We start from the raw sequence: 17527 nt of genomic DNA on the forward strand, positions 1-17527 counted from the left end.
GTCTTCTTCGGTGCTGGAATTGAGAGTAGTCCAGAGACGGTGTCCGCCTGTTTCTGCCCCCTGTCATCTGCCATGTGTCATTGCACCAACCTCACATGATGCCTGACAGAAAGTCTCATCACTTAAAGCTGCATCAAGTACAACACAGTAATGGTGTTTTTTATTCATTACAACCAAATTTATACATAAAAAAACAGCATGTCCTATTTTGAATGGGGTTCGTAACGTCACCTTGTGTTTCAGTCTGTCTTGGATCTTGCGAGGCAGATGCTGATCATAATATTTATATATATATATATATATATATATATATATATATATATATATATATATATATATATATATATATATATATAAGTTAAAGCCCTATAATCAAATTTAGGCAGGCTCGAAATTGTGTCAAACTGGTCTATTCTTATACCAGTAGCGTATCGTTAGCTTTGGCTCCTCCTCCCTACGTCACACGTTCTCTAAGTGAGACAGGAGAATGCACACAAACCTGGGTAAGGGACATCACTGGTAGGGAAGGCAGTGCGTCTCTCTTGATTTATTGGACATTTTGTGTAACATATAGCTTTACAACTTATTTGAACGTTCACTAACATTGGTTTTCATACTAACGTTATGTTACCCTTCTCCCCCCACCCTCAACTGGCATCATCTTGGCTCTGAGAGCTCCGGCTAACTGGGGTTGGAGCCAATGTCTCGATTTGAAGTTGCTCGAGACCACCATGGTCCACCACAAAAAAAGTCCTCCAGCCATCTGTGACATATGTGCCTGGTGAGTCTATGTCCTTCTGGCCGCGCACCATTTTTTTGTGGCTTGAGTTCATCACTGACAGTCAGTCTCACATGCAGCCCTGCTTCCCTCGTCCCCCTCAGTCACTTTTACCCCTTATTTAAAAGTAATTTTCCAAATCACGCATGGGTGGAGTGAGGGTCTGAGCAAGGGCTAAAGTTACACTTTGACATGGAGACTAAATCCATGAGATGGATCCTCAGTCAGAAGAAAGGAAATAGGAAAAATAATCAGAAATTATAGATACAGGCTCAGGGCTGTGATTGGACAACATTATGCTACATTAACAGCAGGTGTACTCAGACAGAAACTTCATTACAAAAGTAAAAACATTTAATTTAAAACCCAATACTCTGCAGATGCTTTTTCTGCATTAAAACGCCCCCATGTTTTAATTTCAGTATGTGCATCCACAGAAGAGTCTCCAAGCTGGGACGTGATTTGTTTTAAAACTACTGTGTGTTTTGTCATTTACAAGAGTATCTACAGGATTATGGTGTAATTAATATAAGTAACACATTCAAATAAAGGGAGCAAACATCATTCAGTAATAACTTTAATCACCTCAGTTTGTTGGTTGGTTGGTTGGTTGGTTGGTTTGTTTATAAACAAGAATAAGCAAAAACTAATGGATGAATCAAGATGAAAATTGCAGAAATAATGTGGTAATGGTTCGGTAAGAACTCATTACATTTTTGGTGCAGATCTAGATGAGGGGACTGATGTTTTAAACATTGTACTTTTCGGATTTTCACTGATTTCTCAGGGAATAATTCATGGGTTTAAGGAGACTGTTGGGCCATGGAAGATTTATGTGCTCTACTGAGCGCCATTCCTCTTTGGAAATATTGACAATGACTATGAGAAAGATGTCTTCAGGCATTCATCATAAATAATTGGAGGCTGTGGCTCAGGAGGTGGAGCAGGTCGTCCTCGAACCATTCCATGAGCCAATGTGTCCTTGGACAAGATAATTAATCCTAGATTGTCTCTGCTAACAGTGTGTTAGTGCTGCACATAGATGTTCGGTACTTTTAAAACCTAAGTTGTTTAATTTTAGCAGTAGCAGCTATAGTTTTTGACAGGCACTATTGTCCGTGCAAGATTAGTGGTGTTGTTGGTCTTTAGCCACTGAGCACCCTTGACCCTGATTTGACTAAGTGGTACAACAGAAACTCACAGAGAATCGTCGACAGAAACTAATGAAACTCTTTGCAGAATGCACAACGGGTCTTTTGAAAGGTTGCACAGGGAAAAGAGAGATGGCTTGAGTTTTTGAAAAGTGAGTCACATCTCCAGCCACAAAAGACCTCACAAATTAGCCACCGCATGTTCTGTCCATCTTGGAAGGAGCATTATAATAAGATGAGCACAACGTCTGAGTGTCTCCTTATTTTTGTCCTGAGTTATACACAGCTCCTGCGCTGTTCGGCAAAATCTGTGGTTTGGCTATTCTTGAGCTGGTAAATATAATTAAACCGCAACTATAGATGTTTTGTTAATGCACTCATAGTGATAATCCCTGTTAAGAAAGTTCCTTAATGCTTTTCACATTTCAGGAAAAAGGTGCTTACTGATGCCATTAAAACCACTCTGTACGGTATGGCTCTCTCTGCACTGGTTTTAAATCAGAATAATATCTGAGGCAAGATGACAAGACCTGACATAGGTACGGGAGTGAGGCCACAAGCAGCCTTGAAAGTCACCAGTATGATCTTATATCAAACCTCAATGTCGTCAAGTGTCATGAATCATTTTATAAATCAAGTTTTAATCAAATATAATCATTGATGTCTGACACACTGACTGTGATGGATAAACTTACTGACTGTTTCTGATCCCAGGGTGCTCACTTTATATATTGTGTTTATGACCATCAACAATCATTAATAGATAGATTAATACTTTATTGATCCTGTGGGGAATTGAGGAATTGGTCAAGTATAGACACACCTTCAACACGTTCTTTCTTTTTCATGACTATGGATTAAGATGACACATATTTTTGTGACTAAATGAATGACTGTGCTAATGAATCTATCATTATTATATTCATTGCTTTTGTATGAATATTTTGCACCAACCATTGCTCTTTCAACAGGCATAGTTTATAGTTGTGACTCAGATGGTGATAAGGAATGAAACCAGGGTTTTCTAAGAAATTTGAAATAATAAAATTTAGTGGCGATTGTGTCTTAGATTGCTTAATCCCCCCTGCTTGATTATTATAAGCATTTTTATCTTAAAAATGGAGTATCTTCCCGAATTTATTTTTAAATATTCCTCTGTTTTAGTCATTCCATCTGTTGATTCCCAATAGATACTCACACGCAAATAGAGTTGCTGCTTTTTATCAAAACACGATCAAGCTCTAATTTCAAATCAGTGGACTACTCTACTCTAATACTTTATATTGCACTTAAGTGATGCATAGAAACACATCATCAGCAATCAAATTAAGACCAAAACTAATCACTGCACAGTAATGAACGGAGCCTTCACTGAAAAATGAAAATTCACTCATTATCTACTCACCACTGTGCTGATGGAGGTGGTGGGTGAAGTGTTTGACGGTGTTGCAGCCAAATCCAATACAATTGAAGTAAATGGTGACTGATTCTTCAAAAAACTATTAAAAAACACTAAATGCCCTGATACTGCTCCTGTGGTGTCATTCAAGTGCCCGTTAGCCCCGGCATTCAAATTCAATTCAAAACAGCGTCATTTACACCATTGTTAACCTAAATGTCCTCTGTGATCCACACAGAGGAGGAAACAGCCTTTAAGGACAACTTTGCTGATCAGTAATTGAACCTTGTTTTCTACTGTCATTTACCTGACTGATGCACATAGTGTACCTGTTGAAGGCTACAGGAACCCCCGATAATACACTAATTTCAAAAACAGTTTTACATTATACATATTTGGCCTAAGGGTGAATTGATTGCATGCTGAGTTTGCCTCAGGCGAATGAATGACTTTATTACAGAGAAATCACACTTTCTGCAAACGCACACATGCACGCACACACACACACACACACACACACACACACACACACACACACACACACACACACACACACACACACACACACACACACACACACACACACACACATTCATACTACTTAATTCTTACTTCTTACATGTATGCATTGGCCACAACACTAATAGGTTTTGGATTTAAACTCTGTGCAGATGAGTGTTAGGGATGCGAATCATAAATAATATTGCATGTCATACCATGTGACCACTCATATGTGGGTGTAAACAGGAGGCAGATTGTCTCTGTGCAGTTGTTTGCGTAGGTGCAGACAACTCTACAAACAACGAACAGCAACAGTGGAAATTAGAAGCTGGGATTTCTTTTCCTGGACAGACAAAGAGGTGGATCTGTCACTGAAAGTAACATATCTGAGCTATTCATTTTTTATGTTGCCATAATCAAGTTATGAGTGATGACACAACCGGGAACATTCAATCAGTTTCCTGTTTCAATCAGTCTCTGCCCATCCAGACAAAGCCCCAGAGTTTTCAGACTCAAATGGGGCCAGCAGCGTCTCCAAAAGTCTCCTACTCGCAAAAACGTACATAGCTGATGTGATGCATTTTAAAACTAAAACCTATTGGTGCAGGAGCCACTTGCTGTCTAATAGCTATGGTATTAAGCTGGGGTATTGGATCCCTACTCAATCACAGAGGGTGTTATATCCCTTGTTTAATTTGAATTGATTTACAATTTTTTTCCAGCACAAGGCAAAAAGGAAATTTAAACCACTCAGCTGGAGCTAGGAAAAGAAAAAGCTGCTGGAAATAAGAAATCCAAATGGGAGAGATGATTGTCCTTTTAAATACCAGAGTAAATTTTTTTATTTTCAATCCATTTTATGAGTCCAGCTATTTATTCATCTTTTTAAACTTCATTCTCAAATAGTTAAATTCAATTATGTATATCCATGTATAAATTTGTATTTTTAAATAACACACTTTGACACACATGACTGTTTTATGTTGTTTTTGTGGCTCCCGTTTTAATTAGATCTATTCATTGATAGATATTTAACATGTGTCTTCTTTTTGTAAATAATCTTTTTATTTCTCATTAAAATATCAAATTAATTGGCACACCATTAATTTCAAATAACATTTATAAATGGCTATCTTAATTACAGATAATTATGCTCCATATGGATGTACAGCAGGCTCTTTTATAGTCTTCTTTTTGTAAATATCTTTTTATTTCTCATTAAAATATCAAATTAATTGGCACACCATTAATTTCAAATACAATTTTGTAAATGGCTATCTTAATTATAGATAATTATTCTCCATATGGAGGTACACTACTGCAGGAGCATTTATTGTCCTCACAATCACAGCTTCAAATCGAAACATGAGGTAAATGATGAGCTGAGTCTGGTCTAAATACACAAGGTCTGCATAACAAACCAGAGTTTAATTTGTGGATTCACACGAGAGAAGTTCCTCCATGTTTTAAAGGATATTTGATTGAATGCAGATTCTCATGGGATGGAGACTCGGACTTTCAGAAAAGCCTGAAGGCAAACAACACACCACTCTGCTCCGACCTGTGAGATTACGTTTAAGGGCTGCAAATCAATAAGCAGGGAAACTGGAGATCACTGCAGTCTCTGTGATCACACACACACATGCGTGTCTCTCTATAGTTGTGAGGACACTCGTTGACATAATGCGTTCCCTGGCCCCTTACCCTAACCATCCCAACAAAATGTCTAACCCTAACCCTAAAACCAAGTCTCAACCCTCAAAAAGCCAATTTAATTCGTGAGGACCACTCAAAATGTCCTCACAATGATGGTATTGAACCCAAATTGCCCCTCATAACTATATATAAACATGCCCACACACACAATCACACACATACACACACACACTTCTACTTGCGAAGACACTCATTTACATAAAGCATTTCCTAGCCTCTTAGACTAACCTTCAGTCATAACTAAGTGTTGGATTTGGCTGCAACCCTGTTAACCCCTGAAAATCCAAAAGGGTTTTGTGGACTCTAACACTTCACCCACTCACCCACTCCTCCATCGGCAGAGTGGTGAGTACAGATAATGACTGAGTTTTCATTTTTGGCTCAACTATCCCGTCAACCTAAGCCTTAATCCTAAACGTAACCTTAACCTTAACCTTAACCTTAACCTTAACCTAAACTTTAATCTAACCCTTACTCTGATGAACTTAAACCTAACCTTAAAAATATATTCACCATATAATCGAATGATGTACAGTTTGGGGTCTTTTTTGTCCCCATAAGAAAGACAAGTGCGACTGCATAAAAATAAGTTATAGGTCCCCACATCAATAATACCTGTTCCACACACACACACACACACACACTCACACACACTCACACACACACACACACACACACACTCACACTCACACTCACACACTCACTCACTCACTCACTCACTCACTCACTCACTCACTCACTCACACACACACACACACACACACACACACACTCACACACTCACACACTCACTCACTCACTCACTCACACACTCACACACTCACTCACTCACTCACTCACACACACACTCACACACACACACACTCACACACACACACACACACACACACACTCACTCACACACAGGTTTAAAAGCAGCAGTCGCGCTGCCGAGTCGCGTCACTCAACTTGTTGCTCCAGCGGCTCCGCATCTCTTCAGTGGCTCCGCAGAAAGAGCAGGTGTCGCGTGCAGCTGTGCACCGCACACACACACACACACACCCTCACACACGCTCACACTCACACACGCTGACCATCATCTTCATCACCAGTTCACACACTCAGAGGAAGGAGAAGAGGAAGAGACATGACAGCTGTGTGTGTGCACCTCTCTCTGCTCCTCTGGGTGTTTGGCAGCTCTGGCAGAGCAGCAGCAGCGGGACAGACCCTCAACGACTCCTCACTTGTGGCGGAGGGGATGTTCTCTCTCAGGGAGAATTTCCTGAACGTGTCGGTGGCCCAGCTGGAGAACCGGACCTCCGGCTTCTTCCACCTGGATTTTGACGAGGGGCTGCTGGAGGACTGGCGCTCCCTGGCCAGTAAGAAGAGCCGCGGCGGGGAGTCGCAGGAGGGCGGTGTGAAGGTTCTGCTGCTGGCCGCCTACTCCCTCATCATCGTGGTGTCCCTGTTCGGGAACATCCTGGTGTGCCATGTGCTGGTGAAAAACAAGCGCACCCAGTCGGCCACCAGCTTGTTCATCATGAACCTGGCTGTGGCTGACATCTTCATCACTGTCCTCAACACACCGTTCACCCTGGTAAGACCTGCCCTCACCAACCTGTTGAATTGACCATTGACATACAGTATAAGACTTAATATTTGTAAAGTGTGTGTGTTCTTTACTCCTTCTACCGCAGAGGCAGCACAGACTAAAGATAAAACTATTCAAACTTTTGGACCATATTACATGTAGATATACTTTAAAATATTCAAAAAGACTTTCTTAAATAGAACATTCTAATTATAAAATAATAAAAGAAATGTCCCCCCCCCCAGAGAAATAAGCTGGTGAATACAAATGTAGATATCTATCTATCTCACTATCAAGGGTTTCAATCTTTTTCTCCCGGGTCCATGACTTTCTTTGAAACAAAAGCTTTACAAGTTTTTCCCCAATGTGAGTGAAATACTGATTTAGAGACTTCACAGGTAATTTGATCATCGGTGTTTGATCCAGTGCTTTAGTGGGGATAAAAGAATCAGTTGAGTCACATGCCCTCAACTTCACCATTTTAAAAGAAAAACCACTTAGTGGATGGATAGATGGGATTTGACAGATGTAAATGACCTGAAGTCCCTCTCTCTCTTTCTTTCTTTCTTTCTCTCTGTGTGTGTGTGTGTGTGTGTGTGTGTGTGTGTGTGTGTGTGTGTGTGTGTGTGTGTGTGTGTGTGTGTGTGGAACAGGTATTATTGATGTGGGGACCTATAACTTATTTTTATGCAGTCGCACTTGTCTTTCTTATGGGGACAAAAATGTGTGTGCGCGTGTGTCTGTTTTCCCTCAGGTCCGGTTCGTGAACAGCACTTGGGTGTTTGGGAGGACTATGTGTCACATCAGCCGCTTTGTGCAGTACTGCTCCCTGCACGTCTCCACTCTCACACTGACGGCCATCGCACTGGACCGACGTCAGGTTTGTCAACTCTCAGGAGATGGCGCAGTGATGCTCCTCTGTTCTAGAAGAGGCTCATATAGCTTGGTGGTGTGATACTATGTTGTTATGCAGTGAACATGAAGATGTCATAATGTTGTAATAACAGTTAGTAAAGCCTCTGTTTACAAGAGACGCACTGTATTTCTACTCGTCCATTTACATGGTCGTGGACGGATGTTTGGAGCCCATATCAAAATTTTTTTTTTTTTTCTCAGGTGGCAACAAAATGTCCACTTAGGCTATAGAACCTTGGGTGTCTGCGATGATGAATGCAACAGATTCTTCACCAGAAAAATATAAATATATATAAGATTTCAATTGAAATGTACCCTTTATTACAAAATAAGTGTTTGTCCTTGACAGCATGACAACATGACAATCAATAACCCAAACAAACAAACTAGGCCTTTTCAGACACAAGACGCTAATTGCACCACTGCGCTCTCATGTTCATTCTTTTCAATGGCTAACCCCTAACCCTAACCCAGGCACGAAATTCACAAAAAAAGGACCAAATTTGAAGAAATTCCCTCAGGGTGGTTTTGAGATATCGTGTTCACAACCTGAAAATGTAATGCCTATGGGTATCTGCGGCTTGGAAGCATAACACGTTATCAGTACCAAACACTCCTCACATTTTAAGTCTTCCAAGTGTAGTCTTCAGTGAGCACACGGTGGATATCTGTCACAAATCCTGTTGTTGCTGCAAATGTGTTGTTGTCTAACTGTGATTTATTACTCAGGAGCTGAAGCACAGCAGTTCATTCTTGTCTTTGGAAACAGCTGTTTTCAACTGCAATACCCCTTTAAAGTACAGTAGCAGGTGTTGTGGAGCTTTGAATTATTTTACTGGATCCTCATTGGCAGATTGAGTTTGATGATTTGTAAAAACCTCGAGTCTCTATCGGTTTAAAAGTTGCTCACAGCTTGAACTCCATTTGGATCACGGCAGCAGACACCTTTGACTTTCTTTCCACATTAAGTTCAGGGTGATTGGCTGATAAGCAATGGCCGTCAGCTGATCCAGCTCATCTGGGCTCTTAAACCGATACAAGCTGAGCCACAACAAATAATGATTCTCTCCTCACAGCAGATTCACTCCGTATCTGCTTCTTTTCATTTTTTTGCACAACTCGGCACAACCACAGCAGATACCTGGCACATCCACGCATTGCTCTCATTGTTGATGTTTGGTCTCAGTTTTGTTTAGTTTGACTTGGTGACAGACTTTAAAGGTCCCATGTTGCAGAAAAAAGATGTGCATGTCTTGATTCTAAAGCAGGTCTGGGTGCTATGTGAATACCATGAAAGTCAAAATGGAAAATTCTAGACAGAAATGCACCCAGCTCATAATCAGAATCCGACCTTGAAAGCCGTTTTCAGACATGAACTTTGCACAAAAGAAAAATGAGGAGCCATGAACTTTGGTTAAAAAAGACTGCAAAACTAGCCTGGTATATATTACTGTTCAGTTCATACTGTATACTGGGAGTGAGATATTTGTATCAACGATAAATATGTTGGACTGCAGGTTTTTTTCTTTTAAGAATAAACGTTAAATGTCATGTTTGTAAAAATACCATGACTCATTTATTATATGTAGAGAAGATTTTGAAGTTGTCCAATAAAAGGCATTAAGGATATTTCCTGGCAAAATTGAAGTTATGTATAATTCCAGACGATTAATAATTTCCACTGAAGACACGAACTCTGGAAAATTAGGTGGGATGGGAAAATAAATGTAACAATGATTATGTACTGATAGTGACGATTAGTAGAATGTGTTTATATATATAAAAAAATACAGTACAGTGTAAGTTATATATAATAAATATATGTCTTGTCCTGCCTCCTGCATGCTTTACTCAGGCGCCACCCCTCACCGGAATGTTCCAGACCTTTTCCTGTTGTTGTAAATGCGTCGGACCCGAACAATCTCCTGCTGCGTTCTTCATAGGTTAAATGAAAACTGTCAAGACCCAGAGTTCATTGCTGAAAACAGCTTCAGGAGAATTACATTACATTTGATGCCTTTTGTTAGATAACTTCAATGTTATTGCTACAGATATTAAATGAGTCTGGACAGACATGACTTACAACTGTTATTATTTAAAAAAATTACGTTCAGCACAACATATTAAATCTAATATCTTACTCTTGGTATACAGTACAAATCTATAGCAGGCTCCTGCGGTGTTTTTGCAGTTAGTGTCAAAGAAATCAATGAATTAAGTGAACAGAAATTCTGTTATGCAATTTTTTAACTCCCCTATTTCCTTCGTGCAAAGCATCAGGAGTATCTGAAAATAAAAGCTATCATAATGAGCAGGCTTTCTAAGTGCTTTGAGTGGGCCTATACCTTTTTTCATTTTGCACTGATTACACACTACAACTCACAAACATCTCATTTTGATCGCATTACATTTTATTGGGGAGTTTAAAGGGATAAATCACTGAAAAATAAAAGAATTCACTCATTATCTACTCACCACTTTGCCGATGGAGGGGTGGGTGAAGTGTCCACAAAACACTTCTGGAGTCTCAGAACTAAACTTTGTCAGTAGCCAAATACGATACAATTGAAGTAAATGGTGAATGAGACTTCAGACCTAACAAAACAACAGAAAAAACATAACATGCCTGCATACTGCTCGTGTGGTATCATCAAAGTGTCCGCAAGCCCCGACATTCATATTTGACTCGAAACGAGGTCATTTACACCGTGGTTTAAGCCTAAAAGTCCACCACAAGTGTCTAAACTAGCAGACTTAGCTACACGATGGTGTGTCCGAGGGTCCCTGAATGCACCTCGTGGGAAGATATCAGTGGACCTTTAGGCTTAAAACATGGTGTAAATGACCTCGTTTCTAGTCGAATATGAATGTCGGGGCTTGGGGACACTTGGATGACACCACACGACCAGTGTGGGGGCATGTTAAGTTTTTGGTGAGGGAAGGACTCACCATTGACTTCAATTGTATTGGATTCTGCTCGAACAAAGTTTACCCCCTAAGACTCCAGAAGTGTTTTTGTGGACTCAAACACTTCACCCACCCCTTCATCGGCACAGTGGTGAGTAGATAGTGAGTGATTTTCCATTTTTCAGTGAACTATCCCTTTAATGTACAATGTACAAATCTGTACATTTCTCTTCCGTTCCTCATATGTACTGTATTTGATTTACTTCCATAAAGGATAAACAGTGCCATGACATCTAATTAACCCTGTAGGATAGGGTTGTTGAACGCAGAAAGGGTAAGAGGATTGATTTGACAGAAATGGCTGTAAATGCAGGCCCTCATTTATGCTGCTAATGGACCAAGGTCCAAAAAGCTTCTATTATTAGAAGCAGAAAAATTCACATAATGGTTTGTTGTGCAGATATCTGAGGAAAAATTATGAAATGAACACATAGTTCTCTGAAGCAGATCACATTCGATCTTACCTGTGACTTTACCTGTGATTTCTAGTGGCTTTTCATTTACCAGTTAAAAGTAGCAGGTGAAATCACAAATCTCTTAATTCACTCTCCTTCGTGTTTCCGGGTTGTCCGTCAGCCCCATTCTTGTTAACACTGTATCTCAAGAACACCTTGAGGGAATCTCTTCAAATTTGGTAAAAACGTATAGTTAGGTTAACGCAAGTTAACTGATTAGATTTCAGTATGTCAAAGGTCACAGTGACCTAATAGGTGTCTGGGAAAAATGCATGTAGACTCTACAAGCTGGCAGAGGCAAACGATTTTCAAAATTATATAATCTTGGTCTTAATTAACTAAACCAAAACCACTGTGGATAAACAAATGTTTATGAATTTATAATCTATAATTCTCAGTTTCCTCCCTGTGGCAGTGACTTGCTTGATCCTCCTAATCCTATTTTTTCTACATATAACTATCAACTGTTCCTTGTAGGACTTGAACATTTTTCTTCTTTGCTGATAATTATATTAATATGCTAAATTTTTGGTGAATTACTTCTCTTGGTGATTGTTTAGGATGCACAGGGTCAGAGAATGACCTGTAATGAGATTCAGTTCGCACCACATGACCTGAACTGCAAAAATATGTTAAATCAACCACTCAAACCCGACCAGACCTGCAGACCACCAGCCGCCTCTATCTATTGCTCTCTCTCTCTCTCACACACACTCACACAAGCCACAGATTTTTTGTTTGACTCGTGCTTTACTTCTGTGTGCTGCTGAACCACAGCTGTTTCTTAAGCCATGTAATTCTGCAGGCGCTTCACTGATTTTATCAACATGAGCAACCTAAATTCTTCCCAAATCTTTTCAGCAAAAGCTGGTCAACTGGAATAATGATTCAGTAAAAAACACCACTACATACAGGTGCAAATTGGAAACCTGAGTAGCTCAGACCATAGCCGGCGGAAAAAGTGGAGCAAATATATAATCTCACTAACAATGAGGAACTGCTTCAAGTATTTTAGGTGAAAGGAAATAAGAAATATGCAATGATGATTCACATCAATCTTAAGGCTGCTCTCCTCAGGCAATCTGAGGTAAGCACCACGGACACAGTGACACATCGATGAGCCTATAATAAACTGAAAGAGGCCTTTCTGTGTAATGTGTGTGTTTTTTGAATCTTTATAATTTGTATCATAGACTGTCATGTACATAAAGATGGAGGACATGACGACTCCCCAAACGTGAAGCCAAAGCATTCTGTGGTGGATGTCTGCAGTATAGGTCATAAACCCAGCAAATTGGATATGGACCAAAGTAAAAAGTCAAAGTACACCTTAAACACATTTTTATGAAAATCATTTTAGGTCGTTCTTATCACACTGATGTATTTTCAGGTGTTACTCTTTTACTGGTAAGTTTGGTTTTAACTAGTCATTTAATGCTATCGAAATTGAATAAAACATCATGATTGACAGCTGTGTGTTCATCCGAGGGACCTGGATATTACAGCTCCATCACTCCTGGGACGTTTTGGCTTAATTTGATGGATATCGGGAGGAAGTGGAGATGCGTCGTCCATCTTTAAATACAGTCTATGCTTTGTACTTAAACATACCATTTTTAATGTAGAGCTCTTACTTGTTATGAATCATATCGCACTGGTAAATTTACTTAAATAATTGATCCGTATACTTCTTCCATCACTGCTCTGCATGTCCACATGACACCTACATCTACATGTGGAAAAAGGTGGATAAGAAAAACTAGCATGTTAAAATGTGAAATTATGTAGCACTGTATAAAGTGCTAAAACCAAAATAATATTTGCAAATACATTTCTTACACATAAAAAAATCTCATGTCTTTAAATGTGGATTCAGGAAATTCAATTAACGTTAACTGGACTGGATTTTCTTATAGTAGCAGGCTGGTTGTCCGGGTTTTTGGTTTTCGCCAAGGTTTGTCTGAGTTTGGATAATCTATCCTTCAGCACTTAGTGAGTCATCACTAAACTGAACTTGTTTTGCACAAGAATTCAGGCGGTTTCTGAGACACAGCTGATTACAAATAGAGAGTAAGAGGCTGATAAACAGTTTAAGAAATTTGTATGCAGCTTTGCTCGCCGTGCAGACCGTGGCCTTGTCTCTGACACTCTGCATTGGTGTGTTTGTAATTGCATATTTGAGTCATTTCAGCACCTCTAATTGTTCACTGATGAACAGCGGGGGAAGCTGATATTTAAGCACCAGATAAAAACACAGATGTGGGCGGAATGTGTGTTTTATGTGTTTTATCTTACTTAAATCCGGGAAGTGATTCATTCATTCGTTTATTCATTAATTTATTCCCTTTAGGTTATTTTACATCCTCTGAGACCTCGCAGGTCCCAAGCTCAAGGTCGTGTTTGGGTGGTTGTGATCTGGATAATGGCCACCTGCTTCTCCCTCCCACATGCAATCTACCAGAAACTCCTAACCTTTACATACAGGTACCGTGAAATACTGCATCCTCACACATTTCAACAAGGAGGGATCAGTTACATGTTACTTTGGCTATTGGACTCAACACACTTGATATGAAGCGCCTTTTAGAGTTCAGGCCCTGCTGCTGGTGCTGGAGAAAGCCAGGAGGTGGACAATGGAAACTCTGTTGTATCACGTTATAAGATGAGATACGATTAGATAAGATAGGGTAAGATAAGTTAAGATAAGATCAAGTAAGATAAGATAAGGTAAGGTAAGGAAAGGTAAACGGTAAGATAAGGTAAAGTAAGATAATTTAAGGTAAGATAATTTAAGATAAGGTAAGATAAGATAAGTAAAGATAAGATAAGATAAGGAAAGATAAGATAAGATTATCATGTTAGAGGAAAATTGTGGTCTGGTTTTTAAGTTCACAGTTACTTGAAACACAATGTGTTTTTTGACATGTAGTCAAAAAGTTTAGTTGCACTTACATGTAGCACTTTGTAGTTTGGCTTTTTTGAAGCTAATGTACTTACATGATTCTTGCTGTTCTTGGTTTGTACCCTCATGTTTGAATGCATTTATTGTCTTTGGATAAAAGCGTCAGCTAAATGAAATGTAAAGTAATGTCATGTAACGTTTTAATGTCAAAATAATTACGCAAGAAACTGATCAGCATAATAACCTCAGAGTAATCTATATCTTCTTTTTGTCCTCTGTATTGTGAATGTTTCCACCAGTAAGGAGAAGGAGCGCAGCCTGTGCGTCCCAGACTTCCCAGAGCCATCAGACATCTACTGGCAGTACATCGACCTCCTGACCTTCATATTACTTTACGTGCTGCCGCTCCTCATCATCACTGCTTCCTACACCACAGTGGCCTGTCGGTTGTGGCGCCACAACGCCATCGGCGACACCACGACCGCTCAGCACGCCACCCAGAGAAGAAAGCGGAGGCGGACATTAGCCATGCTGCTTCTTGTGGTCGGGGTGTTCGCTGTCTGTTGGTTCCCGCTCAATTGCTACGTGGTGCTGCTTTCCAGCCAGGCCATCCACTCGTCCAACGCACTCTACTTCTGCTTTCACTGGCTGGCCATGAGCTCCACCTGCTACAACCCTTTCATCTACTGCTGCCTGAATCCCACCTTCCGCCATGAGCTGCGGCTGCTCTATGACATGTGCAGGAGGAGACAGAGGGTGGTCGGGTTGGAGCCTGAACTTCGGCCCGCAGCCATCTGCACTCCCTGTCACAGGACCGCGTGGCCCGACAACCACGAGTCCTCGAGGCTGAGGCGTGATTTACCACAGCCGGGCCAAGGCTCCTCACAGCAGAGTGGTTCCAGTCAGTCACACAACCTGAAAGAGACACATGTGCTGTTCACTGCCAGAAAGGTGCTCACAGGCAGAGCTGACATCCTGTCAGTGGAGCCCATTGTGGCTGTGAGCTGACTGAAATAAATATATCTGCCAAACTGTGATGAGGCAAACGTCAGTATCTGAGATTGTTAAGTCTGAGGATTTCATCTTGTCCTGAAGACGACAGGAAATCAGAACAACAACAGATTTTAGCTGCGAGAGAAGATGATTTTTGTGATGGATTTAAATGAGAAGACGCTGGTGTTTTCCGAAGAGAGACTGTAATCATCGTCTGAAGAGCGGCCTCTGTCTGAACTGAAATCAATAAGTCAATGAGAGCATCAACTGGTCTGCGGACATTCCAGCCTTTTTCTTCTTCACTAAGATCTTCTCACACTTTTTCTCTTTTTTGTGCATTGTTGGCAGAAAAATATGAACTCAGCTCTTAGAAACTGACAAAATAACTATCACACAATCATGCCTCACCAGGAGTTGTAGATATTCGAATTTACATTTTTCCTTTGACTCCTCCAAGCTGGCTTAACATTGGAAATCAACATCTCGGATCTTTAAAACAGCAGTGGACTTAACAGTCTCATCACAAGGTCCATTTAGTCCTATCCTTCTGATCATTAAAAAATGTTTTTATGCTGTGACTTCATTGAGGAGGTGTAAAATATTAAGAGACTATCTTCATTAGACTTTTTAAACAGGGTTATTATGTAATGGTGACATTGCAAAGAATGAAATGATGCAACTGAGTTCTTTCTTTCCTTTGCGATGAGCTTATGCCAAAACTACTTCATTGCAGTTTTTTTAACACAGGCTACACAACAGAATCTGATGAAAAAAATCATGCTTTCATTCTGATTTCTTGAACTGTGTTTTTTTTTCTTTCAAAAGCCTCCACAGGCAGGAATGATCCTGCTGGGGTAACAACAAAGTCCAATCATTCCTCTGAATCGCTCTCTCTGAAAGTATGAAAGAAATATGTATCGATTTGCTCTGATGGACAGAATCTCAGTGGCAATGAAATCCTCTTCACGTTGATTTACGGGTCATTTACTACCTGTCCCGCTGCTCGTACCTATTTGTGCTCCTCTTTGATTCCCTGTCATGCAGCCGGAGGGTTTGCAGAGTGCGCACGAGATAGCGCTGTGAGACACGTCCACCGACAGTCAGTCTGGAGTTTTTGTTGATAAAAGACCTCTCAGCACCGGCAGCAGCAGGGACACAGCCACAAACAGCTGTAGTTTGCAACTGCCTCACAAAGTCATAGAGACAACTCACAATCCATTAGATCCAGTCCAGATTTAATCAAATGTTTTCAGACCCATCAATTCAGGTCTTTACCAGTCTCCAGTAATTGCTGTCTAATGATGGTTCTTTATTAAAATGCTACATGTTCTGTCTGTGATGATCATATCAGGGTTTTATCACTAAATCATTTCTCATTGAACTTTATAGCTTCTATTAATCAGCTGATGGTCCGACTTTCAGCTGGACCTGTTCCCTTTATTCGCACCCTGGGAAAATTTTAATTTAAAAAAATGAATATAATACTGCAATACTACTACTACTACCACTACTACTACTAATAATAATAATAACAATATATTATAATTTTCCATCTATCCGTTCATCCATCCAAAAAACAATGAATACAATAATAATAATAATAATAATAATAATCCATCATTTGAAGGTCACAGGATAATTATTATTATTTAAAATGTAATTACAAGCATCTTAATGTCCTCCTTTTGCTTAAAGTTTGATGTTACTTCATATAAGAACCAAGCACGAAAACGTATCTTTATAATTTTGGCCGTCTGTGTGCTACTGAATTCATTCCAGCTTATCTGGCTCATAAAAGTTGTTATTCACCAACTATTCCTGGCAACAAAAGAAAACCTTTCAGAACAAGATCAGAGTAATAAAAGCTAAATCTTTGTTGCAGTGTTGTTGTCTGAACATCTAAACCAATCTGTTCTCATATCAGATCATAGTCTGCCGCCAAAGGCTGCAGCTGCCCCAATCTCACGAGGTCATTTTAGTTTGCGTGACGTCAGAGAAAGTCAGCAGCGAGTCACAGAGAAACGTGCAGCAGCTGCCAGCGACCAAAAAACAAACCTGTCTCCTTCAGATTATATTCATATGCAACCAAACTGCAACAGCACATAGGTTTTCTGTTAAAAGTAACTGGAAACTGCCACATGACTGGGTAATTGTATACTTTTATGAATAAGGAGCTGTGC

At 40.0% G+C, this 17527-nt stretch overlaps 1 protein-coding gene across 1 annotated transcript; it reads left to right on the forward strand.

Annotated features, from left to right (window-relative positions):
* Positions 1-2449: 2449 nt before the first annotated feature.
* Positions 2450-15892, forward strand: gpr83 (G protein-coupled receptor 83). The gene is made up of 5 exons (XM_034612080.1): positions 2450-2468; positions 6682-7121; positions 7870-7995; positions 13803-13936; positions 14654-15892. Exons 1-5 carry the CDS (start codon positions 2450-2452, stop codon positions 15360-15362), a joined length of 1428 nt encoding a protein of 475 aa, XP_034467971.1. The 3' UTR covers positions 15363-15892.
* Positions 15893-17527: the final 1635 nt, after the last annotated feature.

This window comes from Hippoglossus hippoglossus, chromosome 1, assembly GCF_009819705.1.
Source record: "Hippoglossus hippoglossus isolate fHipHip1 chromosome 1, fHipHip1.pri, whole genome shotgun sequence".
In the NCBI taxonomy this organism is placed as follows: Eukaryota; Metazoa; Chordata; class Actinopteri; order Pleuronectiformes; family Pleuronectidae; genus Hippoglossus; species Hippoglossus hippoglossus.